Raw genomic sequence first — 22576 nt, 5'->3', positions numbered from 1 at the left:
GTGACTTCATGAGATTGAGCGAAAAGCTCAGGTCATGTAGCGTGTTCATCAGTGCATGGGAGGAGTGGTGAACTGCTTCTGAAGATGTAGCCCTGACGAGCCAGTCGTCTAGGTAGGGCTTTATATGGTATGGAGGCCCTGAGCCTGGAGGAGGGCTGCCACAGCATTCATGAGTCTGGTAAAGACCCTGGGGGCCGAGTTGAGGCCAAAAGGGAGGACCTTGCAGTGGAAATGGCAGCCCATGATCCTGAACCGGAAGAAAGAACGATGGGGTTGCCAAATCGGGACGTGCAGCTAAGCGTCCTTCAAATCCAGGGAGCACATCCAGTCTCCCCTGCACAATGTCTACGCAATAAAGGCTGGCATAACCATCTTGAATTTCTGAAGAGGTAAGGAGAGGTTGAGGGTGAAAAGGTCCAGTACAACTCTCAGGCCAGCCTGGTTCTTCTTCTGAATGGTGAAGATCCTAGAGTAAAGGCCAGAGCCTCGCTGGGAGGTTGGGACTTCCTCCACGGCCTGGCTCAGGACGAGCAACTGAATCTCTGCCAAAAGAGTTGCTGTCCCAACTTGAGGGCGAGGAGGAGAGGCAGGAATAGGTAGACGGTACCCCGAGGAGACTGACAGGATCCAGGGGTCCGTACAGTTCTGTCACCAAATGTGTGCGCGAAGATCAAGCCTGCCCCCCACTGAAGACACGTGGACCCAGAGGGTTGTGTCCAGACTTCTTACCCTCAGAGGCAGAGGCGGAGGAGGGGGACTGGAATACGCCCTTGCCCACTCCCCCTTTTTGTTGCTTGCACAGACTTGGGGTCGGCGAGCCTTCCAGCTGCCTAGATCTCCGTTCCTGGAAGCCACGGAAACCTCCAGATGAGCGACCCTTATCCGAGCGTTGCTGAGACTGGGAGTACGCTTTGGGTGTTGTCTTTGTCAGTATGGATAAAGACTTTACCGTCTGAGAGCTGTTCTTCTTGTCCAGCTCCTCGTCCGTGCTGGAGTGAAAGAGGTCACTGCCCTCGAAGGGCAGATCTAGAATGCGATCCTGGACATCTGGGTTCAACTTAGTTGCCCGGAGCCAGGCCATCCTTCTCATGTCCGTGGCAATACAAATGGCACGTCCAGAGGTATCAATGTGTGCCAGGGTGGACTCCATGATATCCTGAGCCACGGGTTTAGCTTCGGCTAGCGCCGCCTTAAAACGCTATTGACAGTGGGCGAAGAGTACCGGGAGGAAGTCAGCAATTTCCCACCATAATCTCTGGTTGGCAGCTGCCAGCATGGCGTCTGCGTTGGCCTGTCGCAGATGCAAGGAAGCATTGGAATACAGCTTCTTATGGTATGCCTCCAAGGTTTTCTCCTCCTTGTCTAACAGCGCAGTAGATGACGAAGACGACTGAGGCTTGGAGTACAGTGATGCCGCAGCGATCACCGAGGAATGTGGCTGAGGATGGGAGGAGAGCAAGTGTGTATCCCCTTCCATCTGCCTGTACTTGGCATCCAGGCGGCAGTTGACTTGCTGGACAGAGTGGGGTTTGAGCCAACCCTTCTTGGCGACGGACACCACGTTGGTCTGTAGTGGAATTCCCGTTCTGGCAGAACGGCGCCTCGTGAGGACTTCAGCGAGGACGCCCTTTGCCGGCTGTTCTACCTGGGGCTGGGGGTGTCCAGGTATTCCGCCAGGCCCGAGAGACGTTCGTGGAAGGCCCTGGCTGATGATGCTGTGTCAGGATCCTCCTCCTCATCAGTATCCGGAGGGTCTGGCGGAACCTGTGGAGGAGGAGTATCCGGAGCCAGAGGCTGGGACACTGGGACCACGGCCGGAGGCTGAGGAAGAGGAAGAGGAGGCGGGTGTGCCGGAACCAGAGGACTTCCCTGACTGCGTCCTTGATGAAAGCACCCATCTGTGGAGACTTCATGAGGCAGAGGAACCTTTTGAAGATCCGGTCCTCGCTGCCCGCAGAGGAGGGCATGGACGGGGTAGCTAGAGGCAGCTGAGGCTGCTTCCGATCCTGTACATATGGACACAAGGGAAAACAGTCTTGTGCATAAGAAGGGTAGGCTGTAGGCCATGTACCTGGTTGATGCCAGTCCCACCTCGATACTCGTTCTTTGCCGAAGTCCTGCAGAGGTGTGGAACGGGTGTCCCTTTCTGGCACGTCGGCCATTCTATTGAGCTGCCTACCACATGGCTGAGACGTGTTGCTCGGCTCGCTGGGGCCGGCCTCTGCCAAGTCTCTTATGTGTGAGGCGCTCAACTTGCACTGCTCCTCGGGCACAAGCCTGGTAGGTGTACAAACCTCAACCCGACGGTCGTTAGAGCTGCGTTCAGGCGCCCCCTCGGATGTACTGCCGGTAACTGGGCATAGCCCCTCGGCCATGATGCCGGTACAAGGGCGTAGCCCAGTAATAGAGCCTAGCGGCCCCTCAACACTGGCACCGGGAGGATCCAAGGACCCCTCAGCCCGGAGGCCGGTAGCTGTGACAGCCTCGGTGCGTGTGTTGGTATAAGGACCTGACCGGTCCCTCACGCGCAGGAGAGTCCCTGGGAAGGAGTCTCCCTTGCGGGGTGCGGATGAAAATATAGGCCCTACCTCAGGCCTGGATAGATGCTTCACAAAGTTCTTGAGATCCTCAGAAGGAGACCGCTGAAAGAGCTCCCTCCACCTGGCTAGTCTGTTCATCAGCGCTTTCGAGGACAGTGAGCCGCATGCCAAACAGGCTTGCCAACCGTGGTCTGGACCAAGGCAACGTGGGCAGAGGGCGTGGGGGTCTGAAGTCGGGAAGAACCCGTTGCAGGATGTGCACCTGCTGAACCCTGTTGAAAACGACATGCGGGGAGGAGCTGTGGCGACTGAGGACTCAGTACCTAATTGATAAAAGACAAAAGAAGATATAGAGGAAGAATCCGCGCATGGAATTACATGGCTGAAGCCAAACCCCGGAGCACTGGTGAATTCGTCCCGACCCCGTCGACGCGGAAAAGGGGACTGAGGTGTGGCGCCAGAGGGTGGAGTCAGGGCCGTGCCTCTAAATTTAGAGGGGATGAAGATTTTTCTGGTGAAAAAGGTTCCGTCTTCCGTCCCTCGAGAGGGACGCCCATGCAGTATGGAAGAAAGGGGACGGGACGCAAAAGTAAATTTATCCACAAACTGCTGTTCAGAATTTACTGTTGAAAAAATATACCAAAATGAGACCATTCAATGATGATACTTGAGAATTGTTGTACATTAGAGAAAATGACTAAAACTATATTATCTGATGTTTTCTCATAGCAATGATTTGAACTACGCCCCTGATGAAGAGAATGACTATCTAGAAACATGTTGGGTCTTAAGACTAAAAACGCTTTTGTACTATATTCTGCATTATTGTCTTGAATATATTATGTAAAACTGTTTCAAAATAAGCAACGTCAAAAATCCATATTAAGACCATAACCATCGCCCATAAGATTGGGATATCTTTTTCTAAAAAGATTGGCTTATCCTTTTGAGCCCAAGATAGTTTGCATGAGACGGGAGTTCTCTCATAAGGGAACTTATTTTGCTTGTACCCCTTGGAGGGCTGAACAGGGCTGGCATCAATTGATGAGGCATATGCAGAATCGGGTCGGGCTGCCCTTTGCCCCTTCCTGATCAGAGTAAAAATATTCTGGCAAGTCTGCTTCAGAATTGGTGTAGATTGCTGGGGATCCCAGAGGTGCCAGAGTCAAGAGCAGTGCAGCCTTGGTGGGACTGTGCAGGAAGTCCAGCGCTGGAGGCATGTCTCTCCTATATCAGAACCCCTAGAGAAAGAAGTGATGACTTGAGCCTGCAATGCAGGAAAAGGGGACACTGTTGACGGTACCATCATCGGAACCGCTGACAGAGGTTTAGGAGGCAGGAAAACCATGGGCAATGTAACCGTTGCAGAGGTAAAGGAAACGCTTGTGGATGAACCCCTGGGTGTAGTGGCCATTGAAGGAAGAGCAGTCTTTGTAGACGTGGCAGTCGTCGACAGGACAACAGTCTTGGTGGTTGAAGTCGTTGACTAAGAATATGACGGCATGTATGATGTTGCCTTCTTTTAGATCTTCACCAAGGAAGCATCCTCAAAGGACCTCTACCTCTTTTTACTGTAGGGAGCACGCTCTTGGACTTGCTGGCCCTTGAAGAGGCATGACTATTCCCAGAGGCCACCTACCTCCGATAGCAGTCCTTACGTGGCTTTGACAAAAAGGATTGGCAAATCGGACCTCCGCATCATGGTCAGGATGAAGACAGTAAATGCACTTGAGTTGCCGATCCTCAATGAAGATTTTCTTCAGGTCCTGTGAAAACTGCAGCCTAAAATTACTTTTTTTGTGGCATCTGCTATGTTATTCGAGCAAGGCCCAAGTCTGGGACTGTGGCAGCATGAACTGAAGATCTGACGATGGACTGAAGATCTTCTCCTGCAAAGTGTCCCTGAAACTGGTAGTCACTACATGACGTTGGACGATGGAGATAAAGCAATTTTCTAATAAAAACAGGCAAATAAAGAGCTAAAAGCTATTGTTTGAGGTGAAAAGCATGAGGAATCCCAACACAAGAAACGTGCAGTTACAATTTTAAGATGGCCACCAGGGATGGCGCTTAGGATGAAGAGTGTCAATGGCTGGGGCAGTATGACCCAAAGTGACACTGGCTATAGAGGAGACATGCATTTTTTTTAGTTAACAGGTAAACTGCTTTAATTTTACTGAGGATTCCCAGCCCGATGACGGGGAAAATTCATGAGCATGTGAATCCATGCAAGACTGCATGCTGGAGAACATTGATATAGTAATTAGCCACAAGAGTTAAACAACCATTAATATAATATATGTACAACCCTATCACTTAGAAGTAAGATATTTCAAATATCATTAAGTCCTACTTGTGGCCCCTGTTTTGAGGTATTCATCTTTTCTACATTTCAATCTGTGTGGATCCAGATTTTTGTTTTCATCATCTTTGTATTTATCTGCATTTTTGTTTTGCTCTGTAAAAATGTGTTCCAGGCAGAATTTGTCCACAATTATTCATATGAAAAATTACATTAGCAGTTGGAAGCCTCTGATGGGAACACAGCAGAGCCAGGCTCAGAAGATAATGGCAAATTCTATATTCACTTCTGATATAAATGGGGTCCATTTGTCCATGAACACATGGGACACGGAGAAATGTGAACCTACAAATCATAGCAGGTTTCATTTACACCTTTACAATATGTGGTATTGTTTATTAACAGACATTTACTTTATTTTTCTTGCAATGTAGGTCACACATTGACCTGATTTGAATCAGTTTAAACATCCATTTTGTCCTCCTTTATCCACACCTGCGTGCACTTGTTTAAATATGTCACACAGACTGGACTTGTCCATGAAGCTAAGCTTAAACTCAAAAGTGCTTCTTCAAACAAACAAATTATTCTTTGATTACTGCTGCCTGGATCCACAAATCACACTTAAGTGAACCATCTTCATAACCTTCAGCTGCTCCTTCATCGAAAAAGACAACCAGCAGCTTATCAAGATACTATAGGAACTTTAGCACCTCATAGGAACCGTGAAGTTGGAGTCCATAACTGGAGCAGAGTGCTTGATAGCTCTGGTAGAGAAGAGCAGAAATATCTCTAATCACAGGGAACTCTAAGAAACTGAACCTTGATGAGCCATCATGTAGCTAGAAATTCAGACAGCATCTCCTATGGCATCACTACCATTTGACGCTCAGCCAATCACATTGCATTGTCCCCATGGGCACACACCCAACAGGAACAGACTATAGCAAGGCCAATAAAGCCCTGCGACTCCACAGTTGACCCTAACAGTCAGTGGTGAACAAACACACCTAAAGACTTAAACCTTAGTGTTAGATAAGTAATCTACTCACCAATAAGAGACCAAGAGGATATACTAAACTATACTGCTGTGCGGAAATTCCCTTTACTTAAAGTGATACCCGTTTTAGTATCTCACTCATCTCAATTCCTCCTAAGAACTTTGCCTCCAACTCCTTAACCAGCACTGCCAATAGGTGATCAGAGGGACGCTGTGGAACCTTGTCCTGTCTATAAAGGTACTCAGTCCAGCCCCTCAATGCAGGGTGTGCAAGGGGGTTAAGTGGGGCGTAGGGGGGTCTCCTGACATTAGGTTAATTGTTTCAAGCAAAAATGGCAAACGATAAGTTTAACAAAAAGAATATGAATTACAATTAATTAAAAGGACACATATTGAGTGTTAAGCAGAAACCTGTGCAGTTCCCTCTGGGACCACTGCAAAAGATTTAAGATTACAGGTGTTGGCAGTAAACCCACTTGGTAGCAGTCTGCACCACACAGATTCACTGTGGTAGCTGTGGCTGAGCAGTCAGACTTCCCTCAAGAAGAGTTAGGCAGTATATAGAGGATACCGGATAGGTACAGAGGCACAGTAGTACAAGCAAACACTGACCAGAGCTAGGTGTAAAAGTATATACTTATTTATTTTAAAGGCACACTCATAAATTACACTAGCACAGAAAAAGGTAAGTAAGACAAAACACAGTCACTATTATGTATATGTACATCCCTAGTCATTTGTTGGACAAGTCTAAGTTAACACCACTTATTTCCAAACAGAGGTGAGCGCTTAACGTCAGATGGAACTCCAACAAGTTATTAGAAAAGGGAGGGAAAAAGCAGAAGTAATGAAAGCAGCAAGGTAAAACACTTTCCACATAAGGTTAGCAAAGGCAGTCAACTGTGGAACAAGGAGAATTGGTTCGTGGCCCGCTTTAGAGAGAGCCAGGCGAAAATATGCCCAAGATCACACAATGTCACAAGTCTTTGCAGGTGAGTAGAAAAGGTTTTACTGAGTTTAGAAAAAGTTTAGTTAGGGTGTCCCAGGCTTACCCAGGGTCGAGAGCCGAGGGCTAAATCTACCCCGTACAATCGGTGGCAAGGGAAGCCGGGCGGAACACAGTACCTTTAAAAGTGGAAAGGATCCTCCAGCGGTGGTAGTTGTTCCTGGTAGTGGTTGCAAGTCGCGGCGTCGTCCAGGGGAAGAGGTGATCTCGACGTGGAGGAAAGCTGCAGGTCGTTGCACTACCAGGGATGAGACCAGCCGTGGAGTTTTCCGGTCACAAAGGAGTTTACCCCTCTTTCGCGGTTGAGGTAAAAAGTGGTATCCCGGTTGCCGGGGTGCTTGGCACAGGCAAGGCGGCCACGAGATGCTTCGGGACAGCGAAAAGAAGGCAGCAAATGGTTGTCCCCACCAGTTAAGGGAAGGAGACTCTCCGGTAGGAGATCTTCTCTGTCGTCGGAAAAAGTGGTGAGACGGTTCCGCGGGGCTTCACCGGTGGTGTCGTCTTGGCAGGTCGTCTCGGCTTCTCCCTCTTCGGCTTCTTAGATCCTGTGGCGACTTCTGAAGAACCAGTCCCAAAAACCCTGCTTTTATGCAGCAAACCCCCATTCATAGAGCCTAGCTGTCACTCAAACTTGCTAAATGGTGAGCGGGGTGGCTCACCACTTGGGCCAATCACACCAGAGTGCGACATGAGTTGGCAAGGCAACTCAGTCCAGGGTGCCTAAACCCCCTCCCACAACCCCTGTGGTACCCAGACAGAATGGCACCACTGTGGAGGGCTTCTGTGCAGAAGCCCGCCAAAAGTGGAACAAAGGCTCGACTCGGGTTCAGGGTTACTGAAGTGAACCTAGACGCCATTTTGGTGGCGAGTTCTGGCAAAAAATCCCAACCGGTGAATTTATATTAAATAAATAAACCGGCGGTATCTTTAACATTGCACCAAAAAGTGGTGCATTAAAAACAATGGGAAATCCCATTGGGAAATATTCTGGTGGAATATTTCCGTGGTATCCACTGCCACCAGCCAGAACTCGGCGAGGGGGGACGGGACAGTACCCCCTCGACAACAGACCCAGGGGCAATCTAATTGCCCCTACCAGTATTTCCACAGTAAGATGGTTTGTACTGGTTAAGTTCCTAAGTTAAGACTAGTAAAGTCAATGGTGACTTTACAGACCCGGGGAGACAGTAGTCAGTCCCAGGGTGTGGAGTCTATGTTTGGGGGTCTCTATGACACCCCTGTGTTACTGCACTGAGGGTGCTGTGTAACACACATTCAAAAACCAATGATAGCCGATGGGGGAAAAATACCCCCTAGCCCATGAGCACATAGCAAGTCACAGTAACACTCTCAAATCATGTCCAAGAGTGAGGGTAAAAGAGTCTCACTCTTGGCAGGAGAAAAAAATAAACCCCAAAAATCCAGCAAAGCTGCTGGGGGACTCACTAGGTTAGGAAATTCAGCCTAAACAGAGAATTCTCCCTAACACTGAGATCTGAATTTGATGAGGTTTGTGGGATTGTTTGCATTTTTCTTAATTGTTAAGAAAATGTGTCCTTTTTTTGGAGCCATACTCAGGCATAAAAGGTAGAATTTGATAATCCACAGTTTCTTCCATGGTGTATTCACACATTGAATATAAAGCTAAAGTACTAATCCAGAATAAACCTGTGTTTGACTAAACCTTTGTACATCTCGATTACTAGGTCATTACTAGATGGCCATTGAAATAAAAAAACAAATGTTGCAAATTCAATAATTAATACAGTATCTTACCTTTGCAATGATTTCTGAAATATTTTTCAAGGACTGCTTTATTGGATACTTTGCCATGTCCCACTGGAACCGGGTTATATATGTGATCAGATCCACTAAAATAAAATGAATATGGACTGAATGTTAACATGTGCGAAGCATGATGCAACATCAGACATTAAACACAAAATTATGAGCACCTTCATTGCCTGTATACCTTTGCCACATTATTGTGGCATTTTCAAATGAATATATGAAGTTCAGATGGATCTGAATACTGCATGAAACAAGCGACAAAAATTGACATGGAAGCTACCAGGTGATTCATGACCCTACTTCAGCAACAAATTCAGAAAAAAACGAATAGTAAGGGGAAAAAACCTCTGGTGGCCACCCTCAGCAAATGTACAGTGAAAAAGTCAAATCAAATAGTTGGTGGCTCCTGCCTCCCAGAAGCCCTTACGGTCTAACACCTATGTTGGCCACTGTTAAGGAATTACTAATGTGAATGATAGTCTGAAAATGCAAAAGACATTTTAGGAGCCTCTGCTTACAACAGTTGCCAAAGAGTCTGTTGGAAGATGTAGTGTGACGGGTGTGACTAATCCCAGGGTGTGGTCACTGTTTCCATGGTGGAGGGCACTTTCCATGAGGCCAGGGAGGTGAGGCCAATATCCAATAATCCCCCTGGGGGTGGACTCAGCGGGTGGATTTCATGGGGAGGGAAATCCTTCCTGGGACCAGTGTCGATGGCCATGGGAGAACACAGTACTCACTTACCCCTTTGGTGTCCCTACTACCCTTATCACCCATTTTGGCCGATCTGGTTCCCCATACCTCTATATGTTATGGTAGAGCAGAAGGTCTCATTGACAATACTGGGATGAGGAAGAGGGAGATTTACCCAAGCTTAATACAAAATACCACTGAGACAAAGAAGATGGAACAAGGTGGCAAAAGCTTACTGCGGAACCAACAAACGTGGTACAGTTGTCAACCGGTAGCCCCAATCATAAAAAGGAAAGAAGGACTCAATGGGCTGTAAAGCCAGCCCTGGAGGACCAAGAAACGAGGAGCTTGTTCCGTGGGAGGGGACCTGAAGGCTGGAAACCAGGACGCAGAGAGGCATAACTATCTGAGAGGTCCAAGCGAGGCAGGCATGGACGGTGGCAGAGAAAAAGAAAGGCAGACGAGAACGAGGACAGGGATAGCCAGAGACACGCAGGAGAGTCTGCAGCTGCCGTGATAAACAGAAAGCTGAGCGTGGCAGTAACAGAGCAGATGCGCTCCACCTCCAGAAGAGATGGGAGACCACCCAAAGACTTGCAAAAGGTAGTGAAAGGGTCGGGCCAGTTATTGGGGCACTGAGGGAGCTGAATGAACTGAAAAACCTGGTGAATATATCCCGAAGAGCACAAGGGGATAACAGAAGAATTCTACAGGCTGATAAGAACATTTGGAATAAACCTATGCAGGATAGTACCTGGCAGGAGAGTATACCAGGTCTGTCCAAGTGGACACCCGATAAAGCAGAGGCAGGGGTCCAGCAAAAGCAAAAGAGAAGGGTCCAAATGAAAGCAACAAAGCCCCAACAATGTAAAACAGGGACTGGGAACCAAATGGAAATGGGCAAGACCCACAGCAGTGCAAAGATACCTATAACCATTGGGCTGGTGCCCAGAAGCAGTAAGGGAGCCCATGAGAAGGTATAAAAAGATAAAACCAGGAAAATCCAGTGACCGAGCAAACAAGAGCGAACATCTTTTGAACTGCAAGATATGAAATCAAGTCTGGCAGGTTAGTGAACTAGGCCTGAAAAAAGACTGGAAAGGTTCATTTTTGATTCGCAGACACTGAAAGAGGTTCCCTGCAGGAGATTGGGGAACAGTGTATTGTTTATGAAAAAGGGTCCCTACAGGAGAGGGGAGAACTGTGTTTTGTGGAAGCGAGTAAGTACCACGGAAGAGGCTCCTCCCAGGAGATTGAGGAACTGGGTTTTCTTTAAGTTGGTGGTCGGAACATTTGAGCAGTTCACATTTAACTACAATTTCTTTCACAAGAAATGTGCTGTGTAGTCTATACTAATATCCAAGATTGGATCAGTAGAATGGGATGACACCAACTAAATTTTAATACATTTCAAATTTTATTCAATAATCTCATCACAAGAAAAAATTCATTCTAAATATCATAAAAGTCAATAAAAAACCATTTCATACCAACAATCATGGCCACATACAAAACTCATTCGAACATTCACACAATAAGAACACCCAAGGTGTTTAGTACATCGATAGGCTTTGGAAATATGATTATACCATTCTTTTCAATTAACACATTGAACAATGACCCAGTCTCTAATATCAGGTGTCGTTGTGTATCCGATGCCAGATTTGGTCAGATATCTCTCACAGAAAAGCGTCGACACGTGTTTCGGTCGGAGACCTTCTGCATGACGTAGGGCTAAGAGAGAATACTCCGCCCTATTCTGAACAGATACAGGCCCGTAATGGATCTAAAAATAATGATAAAAACAAAGTGTCATCCCTATTTCTTAAAAACAGTGACTAATAATGTCACAATGTGCTAGAGATCAATCAGCACAAGCATCCCTACTCACCCCCCAGTTCCAATTCAAGGGCAGGTGGACGGCGGAAATTAATCCTCCACTGGAATCAGTGCAAATACTGTACCTATGGAACCAACACAAACACACACCTCAGTGTCCATGGCAATACTTATAACCATGCACTATATACAGTGAAAATTAAAAACACTTACAAGCACCCGTGGTGCAGCTCGGAAATCCTCCCCAACATGTGGCAACCAGGCGGTCACTCTCAGACCCGCGTAATATTAGTCGGATCTTCCCAATGTCTACAAATCATTAGACCATTCACGATGCTACAGGGGAAACAAATGATACCCATACTAAAAAACGGATATTTCATTCTCATATTAGCAAAACTAAAAACCGGGTATTCACCCTTACATACAAGTTACAGTGTAAAAAACAACACACAACCTATGTAACCGTGTGTGCAAATCCATTCAAGTGGGAATGTAGAACATGTTACAGAATCACACTACATCGAGCTATACAGGCAAGTCCCACTTCGCCGTGCCCGTTACCACTAACTATCCTTGCTCACTAACCGTCCGTGCCGCATGCCGCATGTCATGTAATAAAGAATGTCTTTAAGTAAAAGAGGAAGAGAAAGAACAAACGGAATGCCGTGAAACAGCGGCGCTTCTTTAAGCAAAACAATGCCGTGCACACCGCCTGACTCGTATTATTTGTAAACTAGACCCAACAGCGGCTGCTCGCGTGTCTCTCGGGCACGCATTCGGAAGAACGGAGCGCTTACCTTTGATAAACAGATAATTTCAAAAAGCCTGTGCTCTGATCGCTCACTCGGCACCAGCACTCTCGCAGCTCAAAGTGCATGCGGGCTAGACATAGGCGAAGGACTACCTTATTTAAAAGGTGCTCCAGACACTAAAAAAGGGATCAAAATGCAGTCCACTTCAGCCTCGGAACTAAAAAACACCCGGTAACGTAAATACCCATGCGCCACTGCTATAGTCTGTGCCAAAATATGAAGCATGACTCAATGCGTTGACCAGGAGACCGGTATACCACTTGGTCACGTCTATTGCAAAGATGTTCAATATGCACCACATTATACACGTACTACATGAAGCCACATAGGAACGGGCACACTAACCCACATGCTATCCTAGGTTTGTACAACCACTCAATTGGTTCACAATGTTCGAAGAATGGATCCGAAAGACACCCATTTGTGGAAAAAACCATACATATGAACCATTGTCCAAAAGCCTCACGTTAAGACACCCTTAGAATAAATGAAACATGTTAGGCTTGACTCCCTAATTTAAGGAACTGGGTCCGTTAGTCAGTGTAACCATGTGGGTGATTACAGCAAATTGTTTTTTGTACTGCATTGGGATATGGTCTATTACACATTGTATAGGACCACTCCATATGTCACGTACAGCACTTGATCAACAAACTTTGAGATACCAATAAGTTGACTCATTATGCACACATTAGCATGCATTATCTCCTAACATAGTTGTATATTCAGAATTGCACAGTGTGAATAAATGCTTGTTTTCATGTGCATAATGGTCATTAGTCTCCAAATGGAAAAAGGCCAACAGTATAGTAAACACAATGGGCCTTCATTATGTATAGCATTACCAGTATATACTGATCACAGTAGTGCTCAACTATACAATATCTCCACAGCTGTGTGTCTATATTGTTCCATCGTTTAGATGTCACTTTTTTGTAATCAAGTTGTTCCATTCTACTGAAACGTTCAAACCCTTATGAACTGTGTTCAGGGTATGGATCCATTTCTGCTCAATGCGATCTAATGTAATCCCAATATCACCTCCTCTCATGTACATACGAAGCAGAATGTATGCGCTTGTTGGATGATAGAAAGTCTTATAAAAAAACTTGAGGGATGCACAAGAAAGCAGCTCCCTGCTGAGTGAGTCGGCGATGGTGTTTTTTATCCCTGCCAGATGAAACGGCACCAGAAACATCCTTTGGGCGACGGCCCAATGCCACAGGTCCTGCGCCTCCTTGGACAGTGCTGGGGACCTGGTTCCGCCCCGTTTCCTGATGTAAAACATGGTGGTGGTGTTGTCGGTGAAGATCCTCACCACCTTGCCCTTGAGGGACGGAAGGAAGGACCTGAGGGCCCAAAACACTGCACCGAGCTCCAGGACGTTGATATGGAGGGACTTCTCCGTCGGGAGCCAAAGGCCTCTCGCGTGCAGATTTCCGGTGTGCGCTCCCCACCCTTCCAGGGAGGCATCTGTGGTCACTGTCTCCTGGTGGCCTGGGGTCTGGAAGTCCATGCCTGCCATCAGATGCGCGCGGGTGGCCCACCACCGGATCGCTCGTCGGAAACTCTCGTCGAGTGTGATCCTCTCCTCGAAGTTGCCCGTCGTCCAGCGTGCGTCCAGGAACTCCTGCAGCGGGCGCATCCGGAGCCTGCACATGGGAATGAGGTAGATGCAAGAAGACATCATTCCGAGGAGGGACTTGATGGACCTCACCTTGGCCGTGTCGGCAACCAACATCCGCTGTACCTTGCCCAGGATGGCCCTGGTCCTTTCCTCCGACGGGGAGGCCAGAAGGGACACTGTGTCGACCTTCGCTCCTAGAAACAGTGCGTCTTGCGAGGGTACCAGGTGGGACTTGGCGTAGTTCACGGAGAATCCCAGGTCAGTGAGAAGTTGGACGGTCCTTGCCGTGTGCTCCACGGCGAGCTCCCTCGTCTTGGCTCGGATGAGCCAGTCGTCCAGGTAGGGGTAGACGTGGATCCCCTCTCGGCGCAGCTGTGCCGCCACTGGTGCAAGGCACTTGGTGAATACCCTGGGCGCCGACTGCAGACCGAAGGGAAGGGCTCTGAACTGATAGTGACGCCCTTGGACCACAAACCTGAGAAATTTTCGGTGCCCCTTTAGGATGGGAATATGGAAGTAGGCATCCTCCAAATCCAACGACGACACGAAGTCGCCCTCCTCCAGCTGACCCAGGACGTGCTGGAGGGTGACCATCCGGAGCTTCTGCACCTTGATGAACTTGTTCAGCCGTCGTAGGTCTAGGATGGGGCGCCATCCTCCCGTCTTCTTCTTCACGAGGAAGTATCTTGAGTAAACTCCGGAGCCCCGAAGCCTCTTTGGGACGAGTTCGATGGCGCCCTTCCTGAGCATCGCCTTTACCTCCCGGAGAAGCTGTGGGACGTGAAGCTCTTTCCTGGCCACACGGGGGACGCGTGGGCACCTTCTTTGAAACTCAAGCGCATGGCCCTGGGCCAGGGCGTCCAGCACCCAACGGTCGGTGGAGATGGACTCCCACACGCTGACGAAGCTCGCCAGCCGGCCTCCCACCGGGGTGCTTCGGTGGGGGCCCGACCCCACGGCCGGTTCAATCCTGCTTAGACGAGGCTTTGCCGCCTTGACCTCCTTTGCGACGACGGCGGGGTCCGCCTGACTTGCCTCGTCCCCTGTAAGCTTCTTGAGACGACGAACGGGCCGCTTGACGGTAGGTGGAAAATCCGCCGCCGGAACCTTTGGAGGCACCCTTGCCTCCGCCGCTCCGAAAGGGCGGCCGCCGTTGCTGGAGAACCCCGAGAGCCCGGGCCGTCTCCGTGTCCGTTTTGATGGCTTGAAGGGAATCGTCCACTGTTTTCCCAAACAGGTTGTTCCCATCGAACGGCATGTCCAGGACTCTGGTCTGTACGTCTTGACGGAAGTCAGTAGCCCTGAGCCATCCACGCCGCCTAAGCACACGCCGTTGCCCAACTGGCGAAATCCAGTGTCGGCGATGTCCAGCGCAATCGTGATGGCGTGGTCCGACGCCACCTCACCTTCCTGCAAGATCTCCAGGGCATCCGCCCTCTTGTCGTCCGGTAGGAAGTCCAGCAGGGGAGCCAGTTTGTACCACAACTCCCTGTCGTAGCGGGCTACGATAGCCAGGGCGTTGGCCGCCTTAATCGTTGTCGCTGCAGACGAGATGACCCTGCGCCCCATCGTGTCCAATTTCTTTCCCTCGCCGTCCGGCGGGGAAGTCGACGTGGAGGCCGCACCCCCCCCCCCCGATTTCTTCCTGGCCGCCGCGGAGACGAAGGAGTCCATGGTAGGCTGTGCCCGGAGGCACAAGGGGGCCGCGTCCAGGACCCGGTACTTCTTCTCGTACCGGTCTCTTCTAGCCGGCGCCGTGGATGGGTTCTTGAGGAGGGCAAGGCCCTCATCCCAAATATTGTCCAGCAGAGGTACCTCTTGGCCTTGCGCCGCTGATAAAGGAAACTTTCCTTCTTCTTCTCCTCAGGGCAGAGCTGGAAGAACTCAGACGCCCTGGCGATCATGGAGTGAAAAGATCCAATCTCGTCGGGCGGGGAAGCCCGGGTGGGAGGCGACGGCAGATCCTCGTCGTACACCTCGTCGTCCGTACCCGTGGCGCCCGTCAGTCCCCGTGTCATCCCCTCGAGTCGTGGACGGGGAGGAGGGCTGAACGGGGCGCGACGGCTGAAAAGGAGGTGTGGGGTGAATCCTTCTTTTCTTAGGAGGGGGGCTGCCCGAAGGGCCTGGTTCCGGGTCCCCCGACAGGATCTCCACTGGCAACGGCAGTCTCGTCCTTATCTCTGAGCATGAGGACTGTATAGCCAACAAAATGGCCGCCGAGTTGTCTTGCGGCGCTGGTAGAGGGGAGTCCGACGGGCGGTTAGGGGCCCCATTGATACCCTCGACGATGTCGTCGTCTCCTGCGTCGGGATCCCTCCCGACGGGCTGGTATTCTTCCACGCCAACGCCATGGCTTAAGACCTCGAGCAGTTCTTCCTCAGAGGTTGAGGCCGAATCCACGACAACCTCCTGCCCCCCTTTTTCTTCTCTGTCGGAGGTTTCACGGGGGTCCTGTCGATGGGCATAAAAGAGGACTCCCTCCGCGGTGGCAGGGAGACTCTGAGCCCCGAGGTCGCCACCACTGGTGTAGCCTCCACAGGCTGAGCCAGGGCCGCCGCGATTTTCTCAATAGAGGCCTTGGCCGGATGGATTAAGGCTTTCACCACCCTAGGTGCGCTCACCGCCTTCTCCTTGAGGGGGGGGACACTGCCTCGCTCCCCCTCCGCCTTCGAGCTCGACCGGGGCCTCTCCAGGAGCTTTGCCGGGTGCTCGGCCTTCCTCTTACCCGACCCAGAGCGTTGGCTCGTGGTTGATGGTGCCGGGGAGGGAGCGCCCTGCCTGGCGCCCGTAGAGCCCGACCGTTCGGCGCTCCCGGTGCCAGCGGACTCGCGGTGCTTGGCCTTGTGTTGGACCCCCGTCGCCGGGGCGTCCTCAAAGGTCTTAGAAGACCGCTCGGATTTCTTCCTCCTTTTCTCGCCGGACGGGCTCTTCCCTTCCAGCCAGTTGGCGAGACGTTGATGGCGGTCCTTCATGGTCCGCTCCGACATGTTGCCGCAAAACGCACAGTCCTTCTCCACGTGCGTCTTGTCCTCATGTAGGCAGTAAAGACAAAAGGAGTGTTCGTCTTCCTTAAAGACATTCTGTAGCTGGCATCCAGGGCAGACCCTGAACAGCTTTCCGGGCGTCGAGCTTCCCTTCTCCTGGGCCATGACCGAGATGGGCCTGAGGAACTTCTGGAATCCTCCAAAAGCGTAGCTCGACGAACCTTCACCCTTGAGGGGCATAGACGAATCCGACACGGGTCCCCGTTGATCGGATGGAGAGTCGGTGGAGCTTGAGGCTCTTTTGACCGAAAAAAACGAAGTTTTTTGAGAAAAATGTGAAAAAATAGCACTAACGCTCGAGAGCAATAGCACGAGGATCCCAACACATGAACATGCGGTAAAAATCTGAAGATGGCTGCCAGAGGCGGGGCTTAGGTAGAGGGCAGTCATTGGCCGTGGTCAGTATGACGCAGAGACCAGTGATTGGTTACTACTACGAAAGACAGATCAGAAACGAAACTGATACTGGTTTTTTCTTTACCGAGGATTCCCAGCCTGACGACGGGGAATATTCATGAGCATGTGAATCCATGCCAGACCCCATGCTGGAGAACTTTACTTTGAGGAAAGCATTTTCAATTAACGCATACAAGATCCTCAGGCGGAAAGCCTTTGGGAGCAAAGCTTTATGCCGCACAACCTCTGCATACAAGGTGCAGTGCTTAAGGGTAGAGAGCCTCACAAAACCGGCATCCGCACAATCAGCGGCGGCTCCGGCATCTCTCCTTCCCTGAAGCTTCTACTGCCACTGCAACATGGAGTCACGATAATTACTCCACCCTCGGCTTCTTCTCCTGCTACTTCCTTTGGCCTGTGACTGAGGGGGTCTTTTATATCCACTAGTTCCTCTGAGGTGTGGATCATTACAATCACTAGACTGCACCTTTCAGCGTCATCCTAATTTTTCCACCCCTCTTCCTTGTCTCAGTAACAAAGGGGGCGGGGGCGGAGGTAAATAAGGTTGTTGGTGAACGAAACCTGGGAAATCATTATCTATGTCACAATAAGCATGTTGTTGAGGCACATGGGTGTCATTCGGAATCACATCTGAAGAATGAATTTTGATACCCCGTTTTCCTGCCTCTCTAGAGTTTGATACCTCCCCCTCTCCCCCCAGATGGACCTCCCGCAGATATCCAACCCCAGAGTCAGAGTCAGTTAGCTTCTGCCTTTCCCTGGCCACGTAAGAGAAACTTCCCACCAGAGAATCAGTGACGATGCTAAATTCGTCACAGATCCCAGTCATGAAGGTGAAATAGGCACTCGTAAGAGATATACCCTCCCCCTTTGCCTTTTGTGGTAACAATGGACGAAAGCAGGCTATACTCTTAAGAGGGGTGTGAATGTGAAAACAGTAGCAACCCAAACAGCAACAGCCCAAAATAAAGGAATGTCCATTCAAGGTTCTATAAAAATATACTTTAGTTTAACATACAATATACAAAGATTAACTATACATGTAATAACTACTGTGACAAATCTCTGGATGCCGTCCCTTCTCCCCTAGACTTTTCTCATGGGGCAGTGCAGTGCGTCCACAGTACAATAGTCCCATTGGGGGTGGTGCACAGCATGTGGATCACATGGGAGAAGGAGTCACTTATGGAATTGGAAATGGAACTTGTTATACCGCATATGGGCCAACCTCTCCTGGTCTCACGGAGTCAGACCCCTCAGATACATTGCCAAACACTACCTACATGTGTTGTTGGGAGGTCAATCCAGCTGACACAATATTAAGGAGAACATCTCAGGGATATCAGACTCTCCAGGCCTTTACCTTTAATACAGGTACTGGGAAGAAGACTATAAGGAGTACGAAGATCACTCTGCTAAACTATAGGGAACGATCTCGTCCTCCGCAGGATCTCACTGGAGCAACAAGATACAAAATAGACAAGGGAAGCTAAAACAGATGAGAGAGATACTCCTATCGGGGAAGCTGACCCGGCAACCGTGTAGCGGGGAGCAATGACGCCATCCACCAAGCAGGAAGAAAGCAAACGTAGCCAATAACGTGGGAACTATGAGACTTGCTTCCCGAGCAAACTACGGGGCGTCCCACGGTGTCCGCAGCAAAGCTAGGCCGAGGGGAGATCGCGAGAAGGACGCAGAAAGCTAAGTAGTGCCTGACAGGAAAACACACCCGAACACTACCAAAGCCTCGAGAAGGAATCATGTTGGCCAGAAGACTAGAACAAAAAGCAAAAAGTATGTGGGCTGGCAGGAAGGGACAGGAGGTCCCAGGAAGTCAGGAGAAGCACAGAGAAACTGAATGAGAGGGTTGGGAAGCATGGAGGACAGAGTGCAGCGGTCTAAAACCCTGAGAGAAATACAGACAGATAGAGGGTCATATCCCTAATTATCAGAGAATCAACGGCAAAAGAAGGCTTAGCTTGACAAGCGAGTGAACCAAGCTATCCAATAGGAGAACTGAGATTCTGGGGCTTGCACCCATATTGAAAAAAGAGGATAAGAGGGTCACGGACTCTAAAAGAAAGAAGGAAACACAATGAAATACAGGCTTGGAAGGAGAGTGAACAAGGCTGTCAAACAACTGTACTGCGAGTTTGAGATCTACACAGTTAGTAAAACAAAGAATCAGAGGATCTTCCATTTAGTGTGTTGCTGTGGCAGACCTGTCTTTTCTCCTGAATGTCGGAAGCGGCTGAGACATGGAGACGCTGTTCACATCAGTGCAGCTTGACACATTGTATGCATTGAACATATGATACGTGCAGAGGTGCTTTCCGTTAAGGAATTTTGTTGCTCTGCCGGAGCTACTAGCGATTGCTGCCCATATCTGCTGCCGGGACCTGTTGGAGACAAACTGAAGACTGTCCCCAGAGAATCTTGGGGACAGCAGAGCAGGCGGGGGGACCCAGTTTATGGTGGCTCCTGTACTTTGTCTTGTACTTATTGGATGCCGCTGACGATGGAGGTTTGACGGTATAGCTCTATTTAATGGGTGCTGCTGGTTGAAAAGGTGAGGAGCCGGTCACATATTCCATCATCTATATTGGCCTATCATTCTAGCCAGCTTTTTGTGTGTTTACATCCCATTGGTTGGACTCCTAAAGATTCAGAGTGCGCACGGCGACTGTGGGGCCCCAATATTAGGGGCCCTTTGAGGTGTTTGCACCTAATAAGAAATTCCACCAACTGCAACACCCCTGCATAATCTGTATGCAGCACTGATGGGATGGGCCCCTGTGTTCCCACTCAAAGTGGCACACTCAGCCTACTTGGAGGCAAATTCTTTCCTTACTGCATTTGGAAACCTCTATTATTTTTGCAAACAATTGCAGGCCCGATTTGTGGGGAAATTAAATGGGTTGTTTGAAACAGCCCATAACCTTGATTGGTAGACGCCAGATTGCAGCTAATTAATAAATATGCACATTAGATTGTGAGTGTATTTTTGGAATATGGATCTTTCATGTATATTGTAACACTACTCACAAACCTAATGCCTAGAAGGGAAGGTCTGAGACTCGAGAAGAAATTTACCATGCCCATTCCTCCCTGTGTTTACCATGTGCGTGAACTGCATTCGGAACATAGCCAAAACGGGCCAGACCATTCCTAAAATCCGCTGTCAACAGGTGCCAAGGGCATAGAAACATAAGAACCAACACGGTGCACAGAGGGAGAACCCTGTTCACCATAAGTGCAGAGGATGAGTATGGAACGTGTTAATGCTTGAGAAGATTTGACCATTGTAGGGTGCACATCATCTGTAGACAGAATTTCATGAGAACATGAGAAAACAATCTCTTTCCAATCTATTCCTCGTAAAGAACTGTATGTCCTCCTGTAGTGGCCAGTTCGCCTAATTTGATGGCCAATACTGATAACAACAATTCTTTGTTGAATATGTGCCTGAATCTTAGACCTGCATCATTATCAGGATAGGCCCGCAATAAAGAAGATTCAGCATCACCACCCAAAACAAATTTGTCAGCAGCGCCTGATCTTGAAGACGGTGAATAGGCATGTGCCCTATATTGTAGATTCAATACTTGACAGCTCAGAAATAACTACGCAGGACGATGAAATAGTGATGATTCTAATTTTAGGCCAAGTTTGAATACTAATGCAGTCACAGCGGATGCTATCTTTAGCCTATGATTTACATTGGCCAATGAACAGCGAGCAATTAAGAAGATTTTCGCTGGAGTAGTGGGTGTGATGCTATCTAATAGTATGGCCGAAAGGGACTGCCCTGCAAAGCTAGTAGATGTGGAGATTGGAGAAAATATGGGCAAGAATTTATTGATCGAGTCTAGTATGTTCAATACTGTGCCCTGAATCTCTGAACATTCTACAGTTTTTCCAGAAATGATTCAAAGCAAGGAAATGCATGAAGAGCTAGCCATTCACCCCCTATTAGCCAGCATTTCGTCACCTAGCAGAAAGCAATCCCACAGCCTAAACGGGCAAATTTAGGGCCTGTTAAAACTGCCCAGTTAATGTATCTTCATTGGCAGCTATTAATGTAATTAAGCCTGTGTCATCTTCAAACAATACAAAAGTAAACCATTGGAAACCAAATAATACATTTAGACTGCCTCGATGTAGATGTGGCACCATGGCTATATGGCTTAAATTTCCAGAGGAAGGTTCATTACCCTTGGGAGAAAAGTCACCTGCACAATTTGACAAAGGCCAGACCATGGAAGTACTACAACTAAAAGCTGACAGGTGTACACAATGTAGGCCAAATTTGCCTACTGAATCTCCACAGAATATTGCAGACAAATTGGTAGCGAGGGAAGTTCCTCTGACCGAGTGGAACGGCCCATGTATCTACTAACCAAATGGGGTCATTTGCGGAGCAATCTGGCTCTCCCCAAATGCGTCACATGGATATCAATCACACATGGATATCAATCACACATGGATTCATCAACCTCTCTTTCAACAATCCTTCAATTCACAATCTTCTCTTGCAGCACTAATTTGTTGTTGGTACTTGTAGTTCGTAGTCTCTTAAGCTTGCCTTCTTGGCCTTTTCCAAAGTCATTATATTTTGCCTACTTGGCAGATTCACAGTTCATAGATTTTACTTTCCTCTTATTCAACTTTCTTTCCTTATTGTGGTCTTTCTTTATTTTGATCCCTGCTGTAATATCTTTCAAAATATATAAAATTTCACAGAGAACTTCGAATGTGCGACTTCCCCTTGGAGGACCACAGTTAATTTGTATCCTTTCAACAATTGTTCGCTTTCACGTTTTATCAGCCCACGTGCAACTTAACTTTCAAATTACAGTCACTTTCCCTTTAACACCAACCAGACTTTTGTTGCCCTCAATAACTCACTGGTCATGTTTAATGGATTTCTTTAATCTTTTCCCACAGTTCAATACCATTACCAATGCCTCCTATGCTCCTCACCAACTCCACCGTTCACCCTGGAGGGTCGCAGGCCGCTTTCTGGTGACTTGAAGGTTTCTTTCCTCCGCACACTCGGCTTTGCTCTTTGAAAACTCACAGCCTCCCAAAAGCTTGGAAATATTGCCTTGTTTTCTCTTGATTCTCTCATCTGCTAATCAGCCCATTGGCCTTTCAACTTCCACAGCCTGGCTTGCATCAGCCTTGGAAGAGCCGTTCCTTCTCGTACCCAGCATTGCTCAAAGTGTGCCTGTGTGCGCACCACCTCTCATCTTCACAGGGAGTGTTAATAATTGGCAGGTGTAAATTGTTAGAGCTACGTGCCTAACTCTGCCTGGCCTCATTACTGGAACAGGGCCAATGCAAGTCAGGGGAGGTAATCTTTCTGACCTCATTCCTCATCTTCCTTGGCACAGTACTATTGTCAAAATACTGTGAGGAGGAATTATGGGAGTTGTAGATACCCACAGAATAAGCATGGATAGGGATGGTAGTGGAAAATGGGGGATACCATGTCTCACC

General features: G+C 48.7%; 1 protein-coding gene across 1 annotated transcript in view; it reads right to left on the bottom strand.

Annotated features, from left to right (window-relative positions):
• The window catches only part of ATP6V1C1 (ATPase H+ transporting V1 subunit C1), a 1238716-nt gene that overhangs the window by 627622 nt on the left and 588518 nt on the right, over positions 1 to 22576 (bottom strand). Inside the window, exon 5 of the mRNA XM_069621464.1 lies at positions 8625 to 8719. Coding sequence (XP_069477565.1) covers positions 8625 to 8719 — 95 coding nt within the window. The remainder of the gene's footprint in view (positions 1 to 8624; positions 8720 to 22576) is intronic.

Source organism: Ambystoma mexicanum, chromosome 5q (genome assembly GCF_040938575.1).
Source record: "Ambystoma mexicanum isolate Mex_15411 chromosome 5q, UKY_AmexF1_1, whole genome shotgun sequence".
Lineage (NCBI taxonomy): Eukaryota > Metazoa > Chordata > Amphibia > Caudata > Ambystomatidae > Ambystoma > Ambystoma mexicanum.
This window is presented reverse-complemented; position numbering and strand designations above follow the sequence as displayed.